The following is a 13,509-nucleotide window of genomic DNA, read 5'->3' as shown; positions in this document are numbered from 1 at the left end:
GCTGCTTCACTAAGGCCCAAATCCTAACCAACTTTCCAGCACTGGCATAGCTGTGCTAATGGGACTTGTGCTACATCCTGCAGTTGGGTGGCACTCATGGAGGCCTCCTCAAAGTAAGGGAATGTTTGTTTCCTTACCTCAGAGTTGCATTGCCCTTTTGTCTGTGCTGGAAAGTGGGTTAGGATTGTGCCCTAAAGGAAGGAGTTAGCACTTCACTCCCCAGTGTTTTTTATGTGGACTAAAACTAGAGTAGTTGTATCCCTGGCTTTGTATACTATAATGCTTAAAGACAAATAATCTCTGGTTTGAATTTACGTCCTGCATAATCTGTGTTTGGTTTGATCTGGTGTTGTGAGAAGTGACACAGTGGAGTGAGAGCATGTCTTCTCTTCATTCTTTAGGCACCTCAGAGAGATCCAGGAGCTTCAGAGTCGTCAAAAGCAGGAAATTGAATTTCTTTACACAAAACTGGGGAAGATACCTCCTGCTGTGATAATCCCACCAGCTGCTCCTCTATCAGGAAGACGGAGAAGACCTACTAAAGGCAAAAGCAGCAAATCAAGCCGTAGCAGCTCCCAGGGTAATAAGAGTCCTCAGGCTTTGGGTAAGGTGTCCTGAAATTGTAGTAGTAATGGCCATGGGCAGGGCAGTTTGCTCAACAATGTTTGTTTTGGTAGGCTGCCTCATGTAGCTTTGGTGTAGCTTTCTACAGCACAAAGTCTCTTTGGCTTTGTGTTGAAACTGCCAATGAAGAGTGATTTTTTTTTTTTTTAATTTTATCCTGGACTTTTTGAGGGAACCAGTGTATAGGATCCCTCCTTTAATTTTATTAAGTGAAGTAGGATAGACTGAGAGCTAGTGGCTGGCTCATGCATCATCCCATGACTGAATGGAGTCTCAAATGCAGGTGTCTTTCCCAGCCCAGCACTCAGTAGCCATTACATCACACTGGCGCCTATTTCACTGAACCTTTGTGTTGTGTTCCTTTGCAGTTATGTGCTTCATGTTTTAGATGACAATTCAAGAAATACTGAACTGCATGCAGGTTGAAACATACCTTCCTGCAGTATGTGAGGACATGTAGTCAATCCTCCCTTCACAAGGTAGAAGCAGGTGTATGCTAAGTCTTAATGTGTGATCCTGCCCTCTCACTGCATATTCTTCTCATTCTTAGTCAGGAACAAATGTACAGAAAACCTGTTACAGCTTTTCCATTGTGTCTTTATTTCCACAGTTGTTTTTCACACTTGGGGGATGCTTCATCCACTGATTTTTTTTTCTTTACTTGCTGATTTTAACCTAATTTACATTTTAACTGCTTAGCTTTCTCTGTATGCACCAGCAGAGATCATGCTTAATGATAGTAAAATATTGACACCATGATTCTCCTGTGCAATTAAAAAAAAAACAAAGTATCCATCATGTTGCCAGCATCCCAACTGTTTGTTTGCTTTCACCTTTCACAGGCAATCTGTCTGCTCAGAGTGCACCTTCGGTCTTGCCCCAACAGCAGACCCTTCACCCTCCTGGGAGTGTCCCAGATACAGGACAGAACCATATGTTACAACCTCTTAAACCATCTCCTTCTAGCGAGAACCTCTACTCTGCCTTTACTAGTGATGGTGCCATTTCCATACCAAGTCTTTCTGTGCCAGGCCAAGGTAAGCATTGGGGATCAGCACTGTGGAGACAGACTTTCTGGGTGGGAATGTGTTTCTGATTATTACCCTCATAAGATGACCCTGCAAAGCGCTGGAATGGTCTTGGCAAGAAAAGGTTATACAACTATACAGACTTCTGGTACTTTTCTCCCTTAAAGTGCCATGCACATGGAAAGTGCTTTGTAAATAAAATGGGGATGCAAACCTTAGAAGGGATAAAGTAAGCCTTTCCTCCCAGGTGCTAGTTGTATTAACTTGATACATACACAGTAGGTCAAGAATATACCCTGGATTAATTTGGGCTGCGTCCACCATATTGAAGAGTTAAAAACTTATCATGGTATCTGGGAAAGGCCTCTGATTTGCAGAGAGACCTCTCTAAATTTGTACATAGGGATCTGGAATTGATTCTCTTCCTGATATACTTGTTCCCTATTTGTCCTGAGAAGTTCTCAACAGCCTGTCTTTAAATTTGGTTATAGCATGGCAGTGTGTGAATTTTAAGATCAGAGAAAAAGTATAAAAAGGATAAAATAATGGAATATAGAAACTCATTCTACTGCTGCTTCCAAGACCACCTTGCTAGAGAGAAAGGGGTCTGCCCCTTTCTTTCTCTGACCACAGGAGCCACTAACTAGTAGCTGTAACTAGTGCCTGGCATGTCTTTTGAGTTGTGCAGTGTATAATGTCAGTGTGTGCCTTTGCTATGATTGCTTGTGGCATGCAACCCTGTTTCTGCTGGATTAATTGTTGGAGACTAGCTCTATTCCAGTGTAGGGAACAAACATGGTATCTTGGGGGGAGAGGAGTCCTAGCCCCATGTGTCCTGTAAATGCTGCTCTCCTCCCACTGATTGAAGCTTTCTCTCATGTCTTTGTTAGTGTATTTCACCACTCCAACCTAGAGTTTCTAACATCTTGTAGTTGTGTTCTGTCTCTTCTCTTGTTCTTCCCCCTTTTTTGTTCTTGTTTTTATCACAGGCTGTGTGAAGTTTAACTGTGCATCTGAGCGGGTGACATTCAAGCCTGGTGGCAGGAGGACCCGATTTCTGAGTACGCCCTGCTTGGCTCTTTGTGTGTAACACCTTTACTCCTTCCTCGTCTTTTGTTTTCTGCTGTCCATTCACATCTGCTACCTTGTATCTCTCCAGCCCCAGGGTTTGGCTGAGTTGCTCTTGCAGGAAGCAGTCTTCTCAGATCGTTGCCTTACCGATCAGCCAAAAGGTGCTCAACAGTGGCAGCTGAGAGTTTCATACTTCAGACGCAGCTTTGGGTAGCAAGTAGATATTGTGGCTCCTTGATTCAGTTGGATAGGCATCCCTATGCAGAGTAGGTAGTAATTGCACAGCAAGTGACCATAGGCTGTGAATACCAGATGCCTGACCATTTCCTAGTAGTTCACTGAAGCCTGTGATGCAGATGTGGAGCCAACTCTAAGGAGCATGACTAACTGTTCTCATCTATCTGAACTAACTGTTCTTTCATCCTGAGCTGGCCAAGATGTGTATGGCTATCTTGGAGCTTCATCATGAAAACAGCACCACAATTCAGTAGGTCGCTGCAAGCAACTTTAGGCTGAGGGCTGTTGTGCTGAAGTTCATGGTGGAACATTCAGGCAACTGTTTTTTTCCCATTGGTGTGCTTTAATCCAGAATGATTATCAGCCCAGGCACATATATGGCCAGCCCCTTATTTTCATGGTTTCCTGTACACTGTACCTTTTTTGTTAATCCTGTAAACGCTTGAGGGAAACAACCAGCTTTTTCCAGAGTTCTTTTGCCATGTTTCAGTTACTAGCATAAAAAGCTGCTTACAGGTCCTTCTCCAGTGACTAAAATGGAAACCTGGGAAGGAATTCCCAATTGGAATTGGGAAAGTTAATTGTATTATGAGTTGCATAAAGGTAGAAGCAGCTCAGCATACTGGTGTCTGATTCAGGAAATGCATAAACTTGTTCTGTGTTTCATTTTGTCCCAGGAGTGACAAATGAAAAGTGGAAAATGATTTATAAGCATGGAAAGAATACTTGTCTCCTATTCCTGTGATTTAGAAGGCACATCTAATTCTTACAAGCTGAGATTAAAATGCTTAAAGTCTTAATGTCACCCATGCAAATTCCTCTTGCATGATCTTATGTGAATTGCTCACCTCACAAGTTTTGCAGGATATGAAACATGTTTAGCTTGAAATAATGGTTAGGATTATTTCACATGTAACAACTCATTCAAACTTACTAAACAGATTAAAATTATATGCAGAAGAGTTGAGCTCTGAAAGTGTTGCTCTCTTCTGCACTCAGTTGGTCTGCCTCCAACCTAATGAGCTAGACAGGGTTGTGAAGTATGTGGGGATGGATGGGTTTCATGTGCCTGTCCATCTTTGTGCATGCTAATGAATTGGGTTGCAGATAGCATGCTTTTTACTGGATGTGATATAAAATGTGTTCTTGTTCTTCCTCCCACACTTGCAAAATAAGCAGGGTCCCTGGTGCAGTACTGATGCCGAGCCTCTGTCCATGTACACTGAGCAGCCGCTTATCCAGGCCTGTGTTTGTAATCAACACAGATTGTTGATTGTAATTTGTAATTTTACAATTAAAAATTAATTGTGTTTGTAATCAATGAGCTGAGATTTTTTTATGGACAGATGCAGTGGGAATAGGATTCAATTTGATTGTAGGGAAGTTTAAAGAGTATTCTCTTGGAGTTGAGCTTTGCAGCACTAGTCTGACCTCACTGGATTTGGTTTTCAATTATTATACTCTTACATCATGCATATTTTAATTTTTTTTTAATAAAGAAAACATCTATGTTCTTTTTTTTTTTTTATTCATATGACTGTCTAAGGTGGCTAACAGTAAACCGTCTCCCAGGTCACTTAACAGCAGATTCTGAAGCAGGTAGCTCAAGATATAGAGAGTACTCTGGAAATAACTGCTATCTAGCTTGGACTAAAAACTAGCTTCTTCTGGAAAAAGCAAAAATGCAGTAAAAGCTAAATCTGAAAGAACAAATGTCAAGCCTTGCATTGTCTTGCAAATAGCAAGGATGTGACTAAGGGCTGGTGGTTCTGTCAGTCTTCAGGGATCTGTGTTTGTGAGGCAGTTGACACACTTGCTCTGAAGCGCTTTCCCCCTCAGTGCAGAGTCCACTTGGCTCTCTGGGGCGCTGAGAGTAATGAAGCAGGCCAGGAGATGAGTAGAATGCAGGTGAGGGAAAACTTGATACAAATCTTGATCAGACACAAATACATTATCAAGCTTACTATGTAGCAGTCAGGGCAAATAAGCAATAATATTTAGCCACCATTGTGTCCACAGAATGGTGCCCAACAGTGGGTTGGGGCTTATCACAGTCTGACCCGAAGGTGATGTGTAGATATACTTGGCGGCATCCTGTAACCTTCTTACAAAGCCTTTGAACAAAATTGTACAGATCTACCATGGCTTCAGCACTGCTGATGCTGTGCAGTTTAGTCTAGAGAGATAGTGAAAATGATCACATATATAGGTCCAACCTTTTTATACACTGATTTTTTTATACATGGATTTGACTCCACACTAATGGCCACTGCAAATGAGAAGGAATATACTGATCCCTGGAGAAGGGGGAAAAATCAATTCCTTTAAAACCACAGTTTAAAAAAACTGCTTTTCTTACTGTTGTAGAGAGACAGTCATGCAAGTGTTTATTCCATTCTTCAACTGAACCAGGCAAAGACAAGGGGTCCTATGCATTTCTAATTGCTGAACGCCTCTCTACAACAGTAAGAACTGTTTTTAAACCACAATTGTAAAGGGATGCACTTTTTAATTTTTTTAAACTGCTTTTATTTAACACATTTTATGGTATTAGCAGGGAGTCCCAGAATCAAGTCCCTGAGGATGTTGAGGCAAGACCTTATTCCATTAGGAACAATGGAGGGGCAAGAAACCTTGAAGTGGGTTTTTAAATCTATTTTTCCACTTGTTTTTTTTATCCACTTCTTTTATCCATTAGGGGTTCTTGAACATAACCCTAGTGGATAATGAGGGACAACCTGTACTTTCCTTATTTACCCTCCCTCCATCCCTACCTGCTTCCTGTTATGTTTCTTGTGTCAGTATCTAGATTATAAGTCTCTTGGGGCAGGTACCTGTCTTTTCACTCTGTAAAGTGCCAAGTACATTTATAGTGCTATATGAATAGTGAAGGGAACAGTCCTGGCCACTTGTGAGATCTCTCTTGAAGAAAGCCTCTTGGATCCTAGAGATAGTAGCAACTTCTGACCATTTGCTAATATCCCCTTCTTAGGAAATGTACTTGAGTGTGTGGTTGCTGTGCAACTCCACATATTTTAGGAAGAAGCTAACCAGAACAAAATCTTTCTCAACACACTTGGGGCGCAATCCTAACTCGCTTTCCAGCACTGACCTAAGGGGAATGCAGCTCTGAGGTAAGGGAACAAACATTCCCTTACTCTGAGGAGGCCTTCATGAGTGCCACCCAACTGCAGGGTGCAGCACACATCCCATTGGCACAGCTATGCCAATGCTGGAAAATTGGTTAGGATTTGGGCCTTAATGAGGCAGTTTCTCACTGAACACAGGCTGCATTCTGTAAAAGATAAAATGGCTATAGGCAGAGGCCTACTTTACTTTTAATCAACTTAGCCATTTTTGTCAAATACCCCCCCCCCCCAAAAAAAGAGAGGTTAAATAGTTAACACCTTCAACCACTCTACAATCTGCAAAATAACACCAGGTGACAGCAAACTTGAAATAAAACTTACTCTAAGTTACAAAACATGATATAGTGCAGCTGGTGAGGTAGGTGAAGCAAAAAGAGGTAGATGCATGTTAGCAGCAATCTGGCAGTATAAACTATTTTTAATAAGCAAATCTCAGAATCTCAAAAACATCTCTTTCCCTTTAAGTCAGATAACTCCACTGGAACCTCTTGCCTCAGTATACCAATTTTTGTAGAAAATTGGGCCAGTAAGCAAATTCCTAGATCCTCTCAGATAAATTTCAAATTGGTAGTCTTGCAAACTCAAAAGCCAGTGCATTATTTGCTTACTGTACTTGGCTTTGATCAGAAAAGCAAGGATAGAATGGTCAGTTTGAACCAGGAACTTGGCTCCCAACAAATAGGGGTGGAGACATTCAAGTTCTGAACCTGCATATTTTGTCTCCCTTGGTAACAATTTGTGACTCAAATAGGTCACAGGATGCAGGTCTCCTTCATCTGATTGCTGTAATAAGACTGCACCCAAACCAGTGGTGCTTGCGTCATTCTGCTCAATAAATTGCTTAGAAAAATCAGTTGCTTACAACACAGGAGCTTCGACTAAGCTCTTCTGCAGCGCATGAGAGGACCTCTGGCATTTGTCAGTTCACTGCACCTGTGAAGGAAGATTCTTCCAACACAAGTTAGTAGGAGGGGTAGACAAAGTTGCAAAGTGGGGTATATTTTCAATAATATCCCACTAGACCTGAAAAACTCTGAATTTTCTTATTTGTAACAGGAGTAGGCCAATTAAGCACACTGTCCACTTTGGCTTTCGGAGGCTGCATCACTCCTCTGTCATTGGAATGTTCCAAATACTTCACAGTTTCTCATGCAAACTGTCACTTAGTTGGATGTAGAGTCTGGCCTGCCTCCTTAATGGTTTGGAACATGGCTCTCAGGTGGTGCAGGTGTTCCTTTCAGGTATCTGAATAGATAGTGACATCATCCTGATAAGTACTTGCGTATTTGGTAAGAGGCTTTAAAAGGTCATCCATCAAAGATTGAAAAGTGGAAAAGGCAGAGCTTAACTCAAAAGGCATTCTTTTAAACTGATAAAGACCTCTTGATGTGGCAAATGCAGTGAGGTGCGCACTTTCTGAAGCCATCTTTATTTGCCAGTACCCCCTTTGTCATAACAAGTGTGGAGAGATAACAAGATTTCACTGTGGTTTCTACAAGAACATGTAGCTGGGCCAGCTGATACATCTGTGACAGTCTGGTTGTTCAGTTTGCGAAAATCAATGCAGAACCCATACTCTGGCACTGTTTGGCCCTTTAGGTGTTTCTTTTCCATAATCACAATAGGGGAAACCCATGGACTGATGTTTCTGTAATGTCCAATTGAATCATTAGATCCAGTTCCTTTTCCACAATTGGGGCTAAATGTCCCAAAGGCCTAGGCATGCAGGCAACAGGTCAGGCCCTTTCTTCCACGAGAATACAATGTTCAGTGTCTCCTGATCTGTTCGTAAAAATCTCAGGATAGTCCTCTAAAGTCCCACGTAATTTGACTCGCTGCTGCTAAGACAAATCATCAGGCAAGGAAGCATCTGTTTCGTTAGAGTCCTTTAAACAGTCTAACCAGTCCCCTCCATGTGGATAAAATTCAGCTTCTTGAAACTGAAAAAAGGAGGGGGAAAAGTTGGGCCTTTTGGCAACAAATTTAAGTCGATTGGAATGAGGAACAAAAGCTGTTAAAGCTGTTTTAAGCTGTATTCTGAATCAAATAATTGTCATTAGGCAAAGTCTGCAACACAAAATAGTCTTGCTGCCATTTAGGATGTAGCTTATTTGCTCTTTCAGGCACAAGCAAACAGAAAATGTTCCATTAGAAAAAGTCTGAGGCCTACTGTGCTTGTCATAATGCTGTGTGCTCACTGTATGAGTCCTTTGAAGACTACTTGGAAACTGTGCAAAACACATGTCGGGCTATTAACTGGGACAAGGAGTTGAGATCACATCCCACCAATTCTTTAAAGCAGGGGTCTCCAAACCCCACCCTGGGGGTCAGATGTGGCATGCAGCAAACCTCTTTCTGGCCAGTGGCCAGCCCCTGATCCCCTGAGAGCCTCTGACCCAGTTGACCAAGCACAACCAGAGTTGGTTGTGGGTCCATTTAAGTGTGTACTTTATTTCTTGGGCTCTGTTGGTGGTTGGAGAAATCCTGGACATCTGAGTCCATTCATTTATTCACTCATCTAAGTTCCATCTCTAATGTATTTATTTAAATTTTATATTTAATTTTTTTTCCAGCCCTTGACACTGCCAGTTATTTGATACGGCCCTTTGGCTGAAAAGTTTAGAGACCCCTGCTTTAAAGAATTGTATTGGCTCTCAACCCCTTTTTGAGCACCACTTAAAGTACCAGTGCTTACTTTTTACCTATTATGACTTGTGACCTGAAATAATGCCTTCTCCTGTATCTTCCTGTCTGGTCACTGTAGTCAGCATCAGAGGCCCTTCAACAGGTGCAACTTTAGTGCTACTTTCAGTGCACTTCTGTTTGTTGCAGTTTTACTAGTTTTATTGTTATATGGTTGTGAACTACTCTGACAATCTCTATTAAGCCATTTCTGCCCAGCATTGCATATATGCAACAGGGACCAAATGTGTACACCTGCAGGCCGGGCATAAATGGGTAGATACAGGGCAGTAGATAAAATTCACACTGTGCTTGCTCTAATGTTGAATCAACCAGAGTTAGTTTTGTGCAGATTTGACATAGCAAGAAGGACCTTTCTGTGAAATAAGAGTTGTGATGGGGAGAGACAGTAGCTTGGATATGCAGATAATAAAAAAGTATCCCCATTGACTTTGTGCCTCACTTTATTGCAGCTTTCCTATAAAAGTAGGCAATGGTTGTGGAAGGCACAGCTTGGCTTGATGCTCAATTTGTTTCCAAGTTTCTTGTCTTCCTTGATTTTGATTTGACTTCCTGTCACAGATTCTGGGATGGTGGGAAAGGTCCTTGTTAGAAGTTAGGAAGCTGGGCTCAGATGGTTTTCTCTGTATATTCAGAGAAAAAGTGGAAAAGGGGTTCAACAGGTGTGTTCCTGTCTCAGATGGTACTGATCTTCTGGGCATATATTAATGAATAACTTAATCCAGCTGTTGCAATATGCTGTAATGAAACTTAAAGCAGCAGCTTAGTCTTTACACCATTACCTTTGCAGTCTAAATCAGAGGTCTTTGCCCAATTTGGGGGGGAAAAAGGAAGCTTTCGTCAACATTGTGATGTTAAGTGACCAAACTCCAGTGTTATCACATGTGCAGAGTAATGAGGGATGCATAACACAATGCCCTCTCCTCGCAATATCATTGTTTATCTCATCAAATATAGTCCTGAGAGAGTCGGAAGCTATGTTGCCAAGGGACAGTGGACTGCTGTATTCTCCCCTCTTTTTTGCCAGGCTTTTTGTGATGTTTGCTAATGTTTCTCATTGTTTCTCTTTAACAAATTGCTTTCTCTTTGTGCTTCAGGGAAGATGGTGAAAAAAGTCTGCCCTTGCAACCAGCTCTGTAGTAATTATTGCATTTTGGTTACTTCTGAACTCTGATTGCCAAGCTACTGTCCTTGAGTTTTCTGCCGACCCTTGAAGCATAACCTCCCTGAATCTGTCTTGAGCACAGCATCTGTCTCTTGTCTGTCTCCATTGTCCTTTTAAATGTGTGATCCTGCACTAACACGGCAGTAGACCTGGTCACCTCCTGACCGCTGTTCAGTGCTGGAAAGGCTTGTTTGACACTTGACCACTCAATGAGCTCCTTGCTGATGAGTAATGATGCTGACGTGGAAATGACTGGTGCTAACATAAGTGTGTTTGTAGGCAAAATCGCCTTGGTATAAGGGCTTTGCTTTCAGCAATGACCATGCTGAAAGGGGTTCACCTGAGCGCTGATCCAATTGCAGAAAACTTCCTCATATTATATGTTCCAGTGCCCTCAGTGAGGGCCTGTGGCATAACTATGTGAAAAGAAGATACAGTAAGTGGGGTGTGCTGGTGCTGACCTTTCTCAGAAGCAAATTGGCAGTTCACAGGGAGGGGGTTCTCAATATGGCTCGCAGGTCAGGGGAGAAACCTCTGCTTTGGGTCAGTGGTCCAAGCCAAATTAAAATGTTGGTAATGTGTGCTGTGACTGAGCAAGATTGGAGGGAGGTTGTTTTCCATGCTCACTGATCTAAGCACTTGTCAGACTCTTCTTGATGGCTGGTTCAGTAGACTGAATTTATGAGAAGTGGTTTCCTAAGTGATTAGAGTCTAGGGAGGGGGATTTCTGGTATAGCTCATATTGAATATCTCAGCCCTCGACCTTTGTGTTTGTCTTGGCAATCCTGAGATAGATAGCTGCATTATGAGTAACTTACAAAAGAAAGCAAATCAAACTTGAGCTTAGCCTCTTTCTCACCTTTGGATCCCTTGACTAACAGGAAGCATCAATGTCTTCCCAATTTTTTACAATATAAAGTCTTTGGATACAGCCTAGGGATAAAAGCAGTGTCGCATTTGGACTGTTTTACTTGCTGTCTGGGCTCTGTAATTGCCTAGCAGTAAGAGGAGAGTTTCTAGCCATCAGGAAGGGGCTGAAGGAAACATGCTGGTCCCTGCATGAAACTTAACAGATATCTATGTTGGTTCTTTGTGCCCAGATTCCCCACCCCCATCCCCCACAATTACCTGTACTGATTATTTTCCTGGCTGTTGTTAGTAGGGTCTGTGTATTTCTCACACCATATAGTCTTGTTGCATTACAAAAATAAGTTTCCTTTGCATGTTACACAGTTGTTTCTACTACTGACTCTGTATTCTTTCCCCTCATCTGAGCAGATAGAGGATTCTTCTCCTCTGTGTTTCTGCATGTGGCTGAGCACCATTTGTCTCTTCCTTGGCACAGTTTTTGCAGAGAGAGCAATCTCTTTCACCACTTTAATGCTATCTGCTTGTTCACATTTCATAGTGCAGTAGCACCTTGCTCAGTTACTGTAACTAAAAGGATGTCTTGTATTCATGCCTAATCTGACCTGGATTCAGGGAGGCTGGGTTTTCTCCCTCAGAAGCAGGGGTCCAAAGTTCTGTTTGTTAGTAACTCTGATTTCCCTTACAAATTCAAGTTCCTGTGCAGAATGTTAGAGCACAATCCTATGCTCGCGTCCTCAGAAATAAGTCCCATTGTGTTCAGTGGGGCTTACTCCCAGGAAAGTGTATACAGTGGGCCCTCAGTATCTGCAAACTTGACACCTGTGGATTCCACCATCTGCAGATACCTCAGAGGGACTCCAGGGCTGACCAGAAGCCACTTTGGAGTCAAGTCTGGGAGGTGTTCTGAGGCTCAGGGTGGCTATCGGTTGTGTCCTGGATGGCTTTTGAGGAGGCAGGGAGACCTGTGGAATGGGCCGTGAGCCTTGCATGACCTCCATAGGGCCTGGTGCAGCTCCCAAGTAAGTCATTCAGCATTGGGTGCTGGCCTTCAGCACCCTTGGAATTTGTTATCCGGGGAGATTCCAGCACAAAACCCCTGCAGATAATGAGGGCCTACTGTATAGGATTGCAGCTTTAGTTCTTATGTATTTAGTCACGTGCAGTGAAGACCCTTGGTTCCTTCGTGGTTATGTGTGGAGTGGGAGTGGAAGATGTATTTCTGGGAAGCTTTAATTTCAGTATATTTTTGTGTTTTGGGGGGGACAGCTCACACAGTTCAACTGGGTTTACTGTGGCTACCTATCTCCTACTAGTCTAATAACTGTTCACCATTGAGTTGTACCTTTTTTTTCTTCCCTTGTGTTGAAGATTTTTTTTTCACCCTCACTGGGCTGGCATTTATCCCTAATCAGTACAACACTTCAGACTCTCCTAGACTGGGTTTCCTCAACTGTCCTGTGCAACACAATTGCCTCAGGCTTCAACTCTTTTTCAACAAATGGGAACAATGTCTTAGTGTTGTAGTCATGGTGCTTGTTTTATAGCACATGTGAGACTCTTGGCACTCTGTTTAGATTGTTACTTTCTGATAAACATCATGAGCAAAGCAAAATGAAACCCCTGTTATGCTGTTCCACTACAGATATGCTACAGAATGACTATCAGAGCAGAAATGTGGGATGCTGTAGACTGTTAAGTTCAAATTTTACCATGTGCCATATGCTAAATGGAATGGGCTGCTTGTGCTTCTCTTTTCAGAGATGTATTTATGGAGGGGAGGGCTCTGTATGGAGCCGTATAAGCAGGTTCCACAGAAGACCCTGCCTGAATTAGGAGGCTGTGGAATTGTCATCTCCTCCTCTTTGCATTGTCCTTGTAGATAGTAAGCCAATAGGTTCTTTGTCTATCCTTGGTACTTGTAATATTAAATCAGTCCCTGGAGCTTCATATTCTCACTTGCAGAACAGAGCTGAGTGAAAAGAGCTGTTCGTTCTGAATATGTTGCTCATTGCTACTCAATGGAGGGGGCATAGTTGATCAGGGCATTAACAGGATATAATAGATGCTTGTGATGTGGTACAGAGGAAACATTCATTGTGACTGTAGCATTTAATAAGCAAAGTTAATTCACTCCCCAATGGAAAAATGTCAGCGTCCCCACTGCCCTGGAAATAATGCACAATTGCTTAATGAGCGAAATAGAAGAGAAACTGCTGGCTGAGCCTTCGCCCCTTCCTTTTCATCAAGTCTGAGTGAATGGTTGAATTCTCATGTGCATGGCTTTTAAACTCTTGCTCTCTTTCGTTTTCTATAGTAGCTCTTGATGGTCTTCAGGAAAGATCCTCCATTCAAGTTTCACAATAGCTGTTGTTTTGTCTCTCTAGGGACCAGCAGCACAAACACTGTTGGGGGTACAGTGACAAGCCAGGCACCTCAGTCTCAGCCTCCTCCCACTAGTCGGAAGGGAACTTTTACAGATGATCTTCACAAGCTAGTTGACAATTGGGCTCGTGATGCCATGAACCTGTCCGGCAAGAAAGGAGGCAAGGGACATGGGAATTATGAGGTGAGTTCTTGTTCTGTGTTAATACCAGTGAACTGATTACCTTTGAGGGATGGTGCTCAGTTGACCTGTAACTTATGCAGGAAAAGATCAGTCACA

At 42.5% G+C, this 13,509-nt stretch overlaps 1 protein-coding gene across 5 annotated transcripts in view; it reads left to right on the top strand.

Moving 5' to 3' along the window:
• The window catches only part of LOC136657626 (serine/threonine-protein kinase WNK1-like), a 128,616-nt gene that overhangs the window by 112,137 nt on the left and 2,970 nt on the right, over positions 1-13,509 (top strand). For 4 of the 5 annotated variants that reach the window (XM_066634578.1, XM_066634577.1, XM_066634575.1 and 1 more), the window contains 3 exons: positions 402-604; positions 1,467-1,661; positions 13,232-13,413. In XM_066634578.1, the coding sequence (XP_066490675.1) occupies positions 402-604; positions 1,467-1,661; positions 13,232-13,413 (580 nt within the window). The remainder of the gene's footprint in view (positions 1-401; positions 605-1,466; positions 1,662-13,231; positions 13,414-13,509) is intronic. The other variant, XM_066634574.1, reaches the window with a different exon arrangement.

This window comes from Tiliqua scincoides, chromosome 7 (genome assembly GCF_035046505.1).
Source record: "Tiliqua scincoides isolate rTilSci1 chromosome 7, rTilSci1.hap2, whole genome shotgun sequence".
Lineage (NCBI taxonomy): Eukaryota > Metazoa > Chordata > Lepidosauria > Squamata > Scincidae > Tiliqua > Tiliqua scincoides.
Note: the sequence above shows the minus strand (reverse complement) of the source record. Positions and strands in the feature narration are given on the sequence as shown.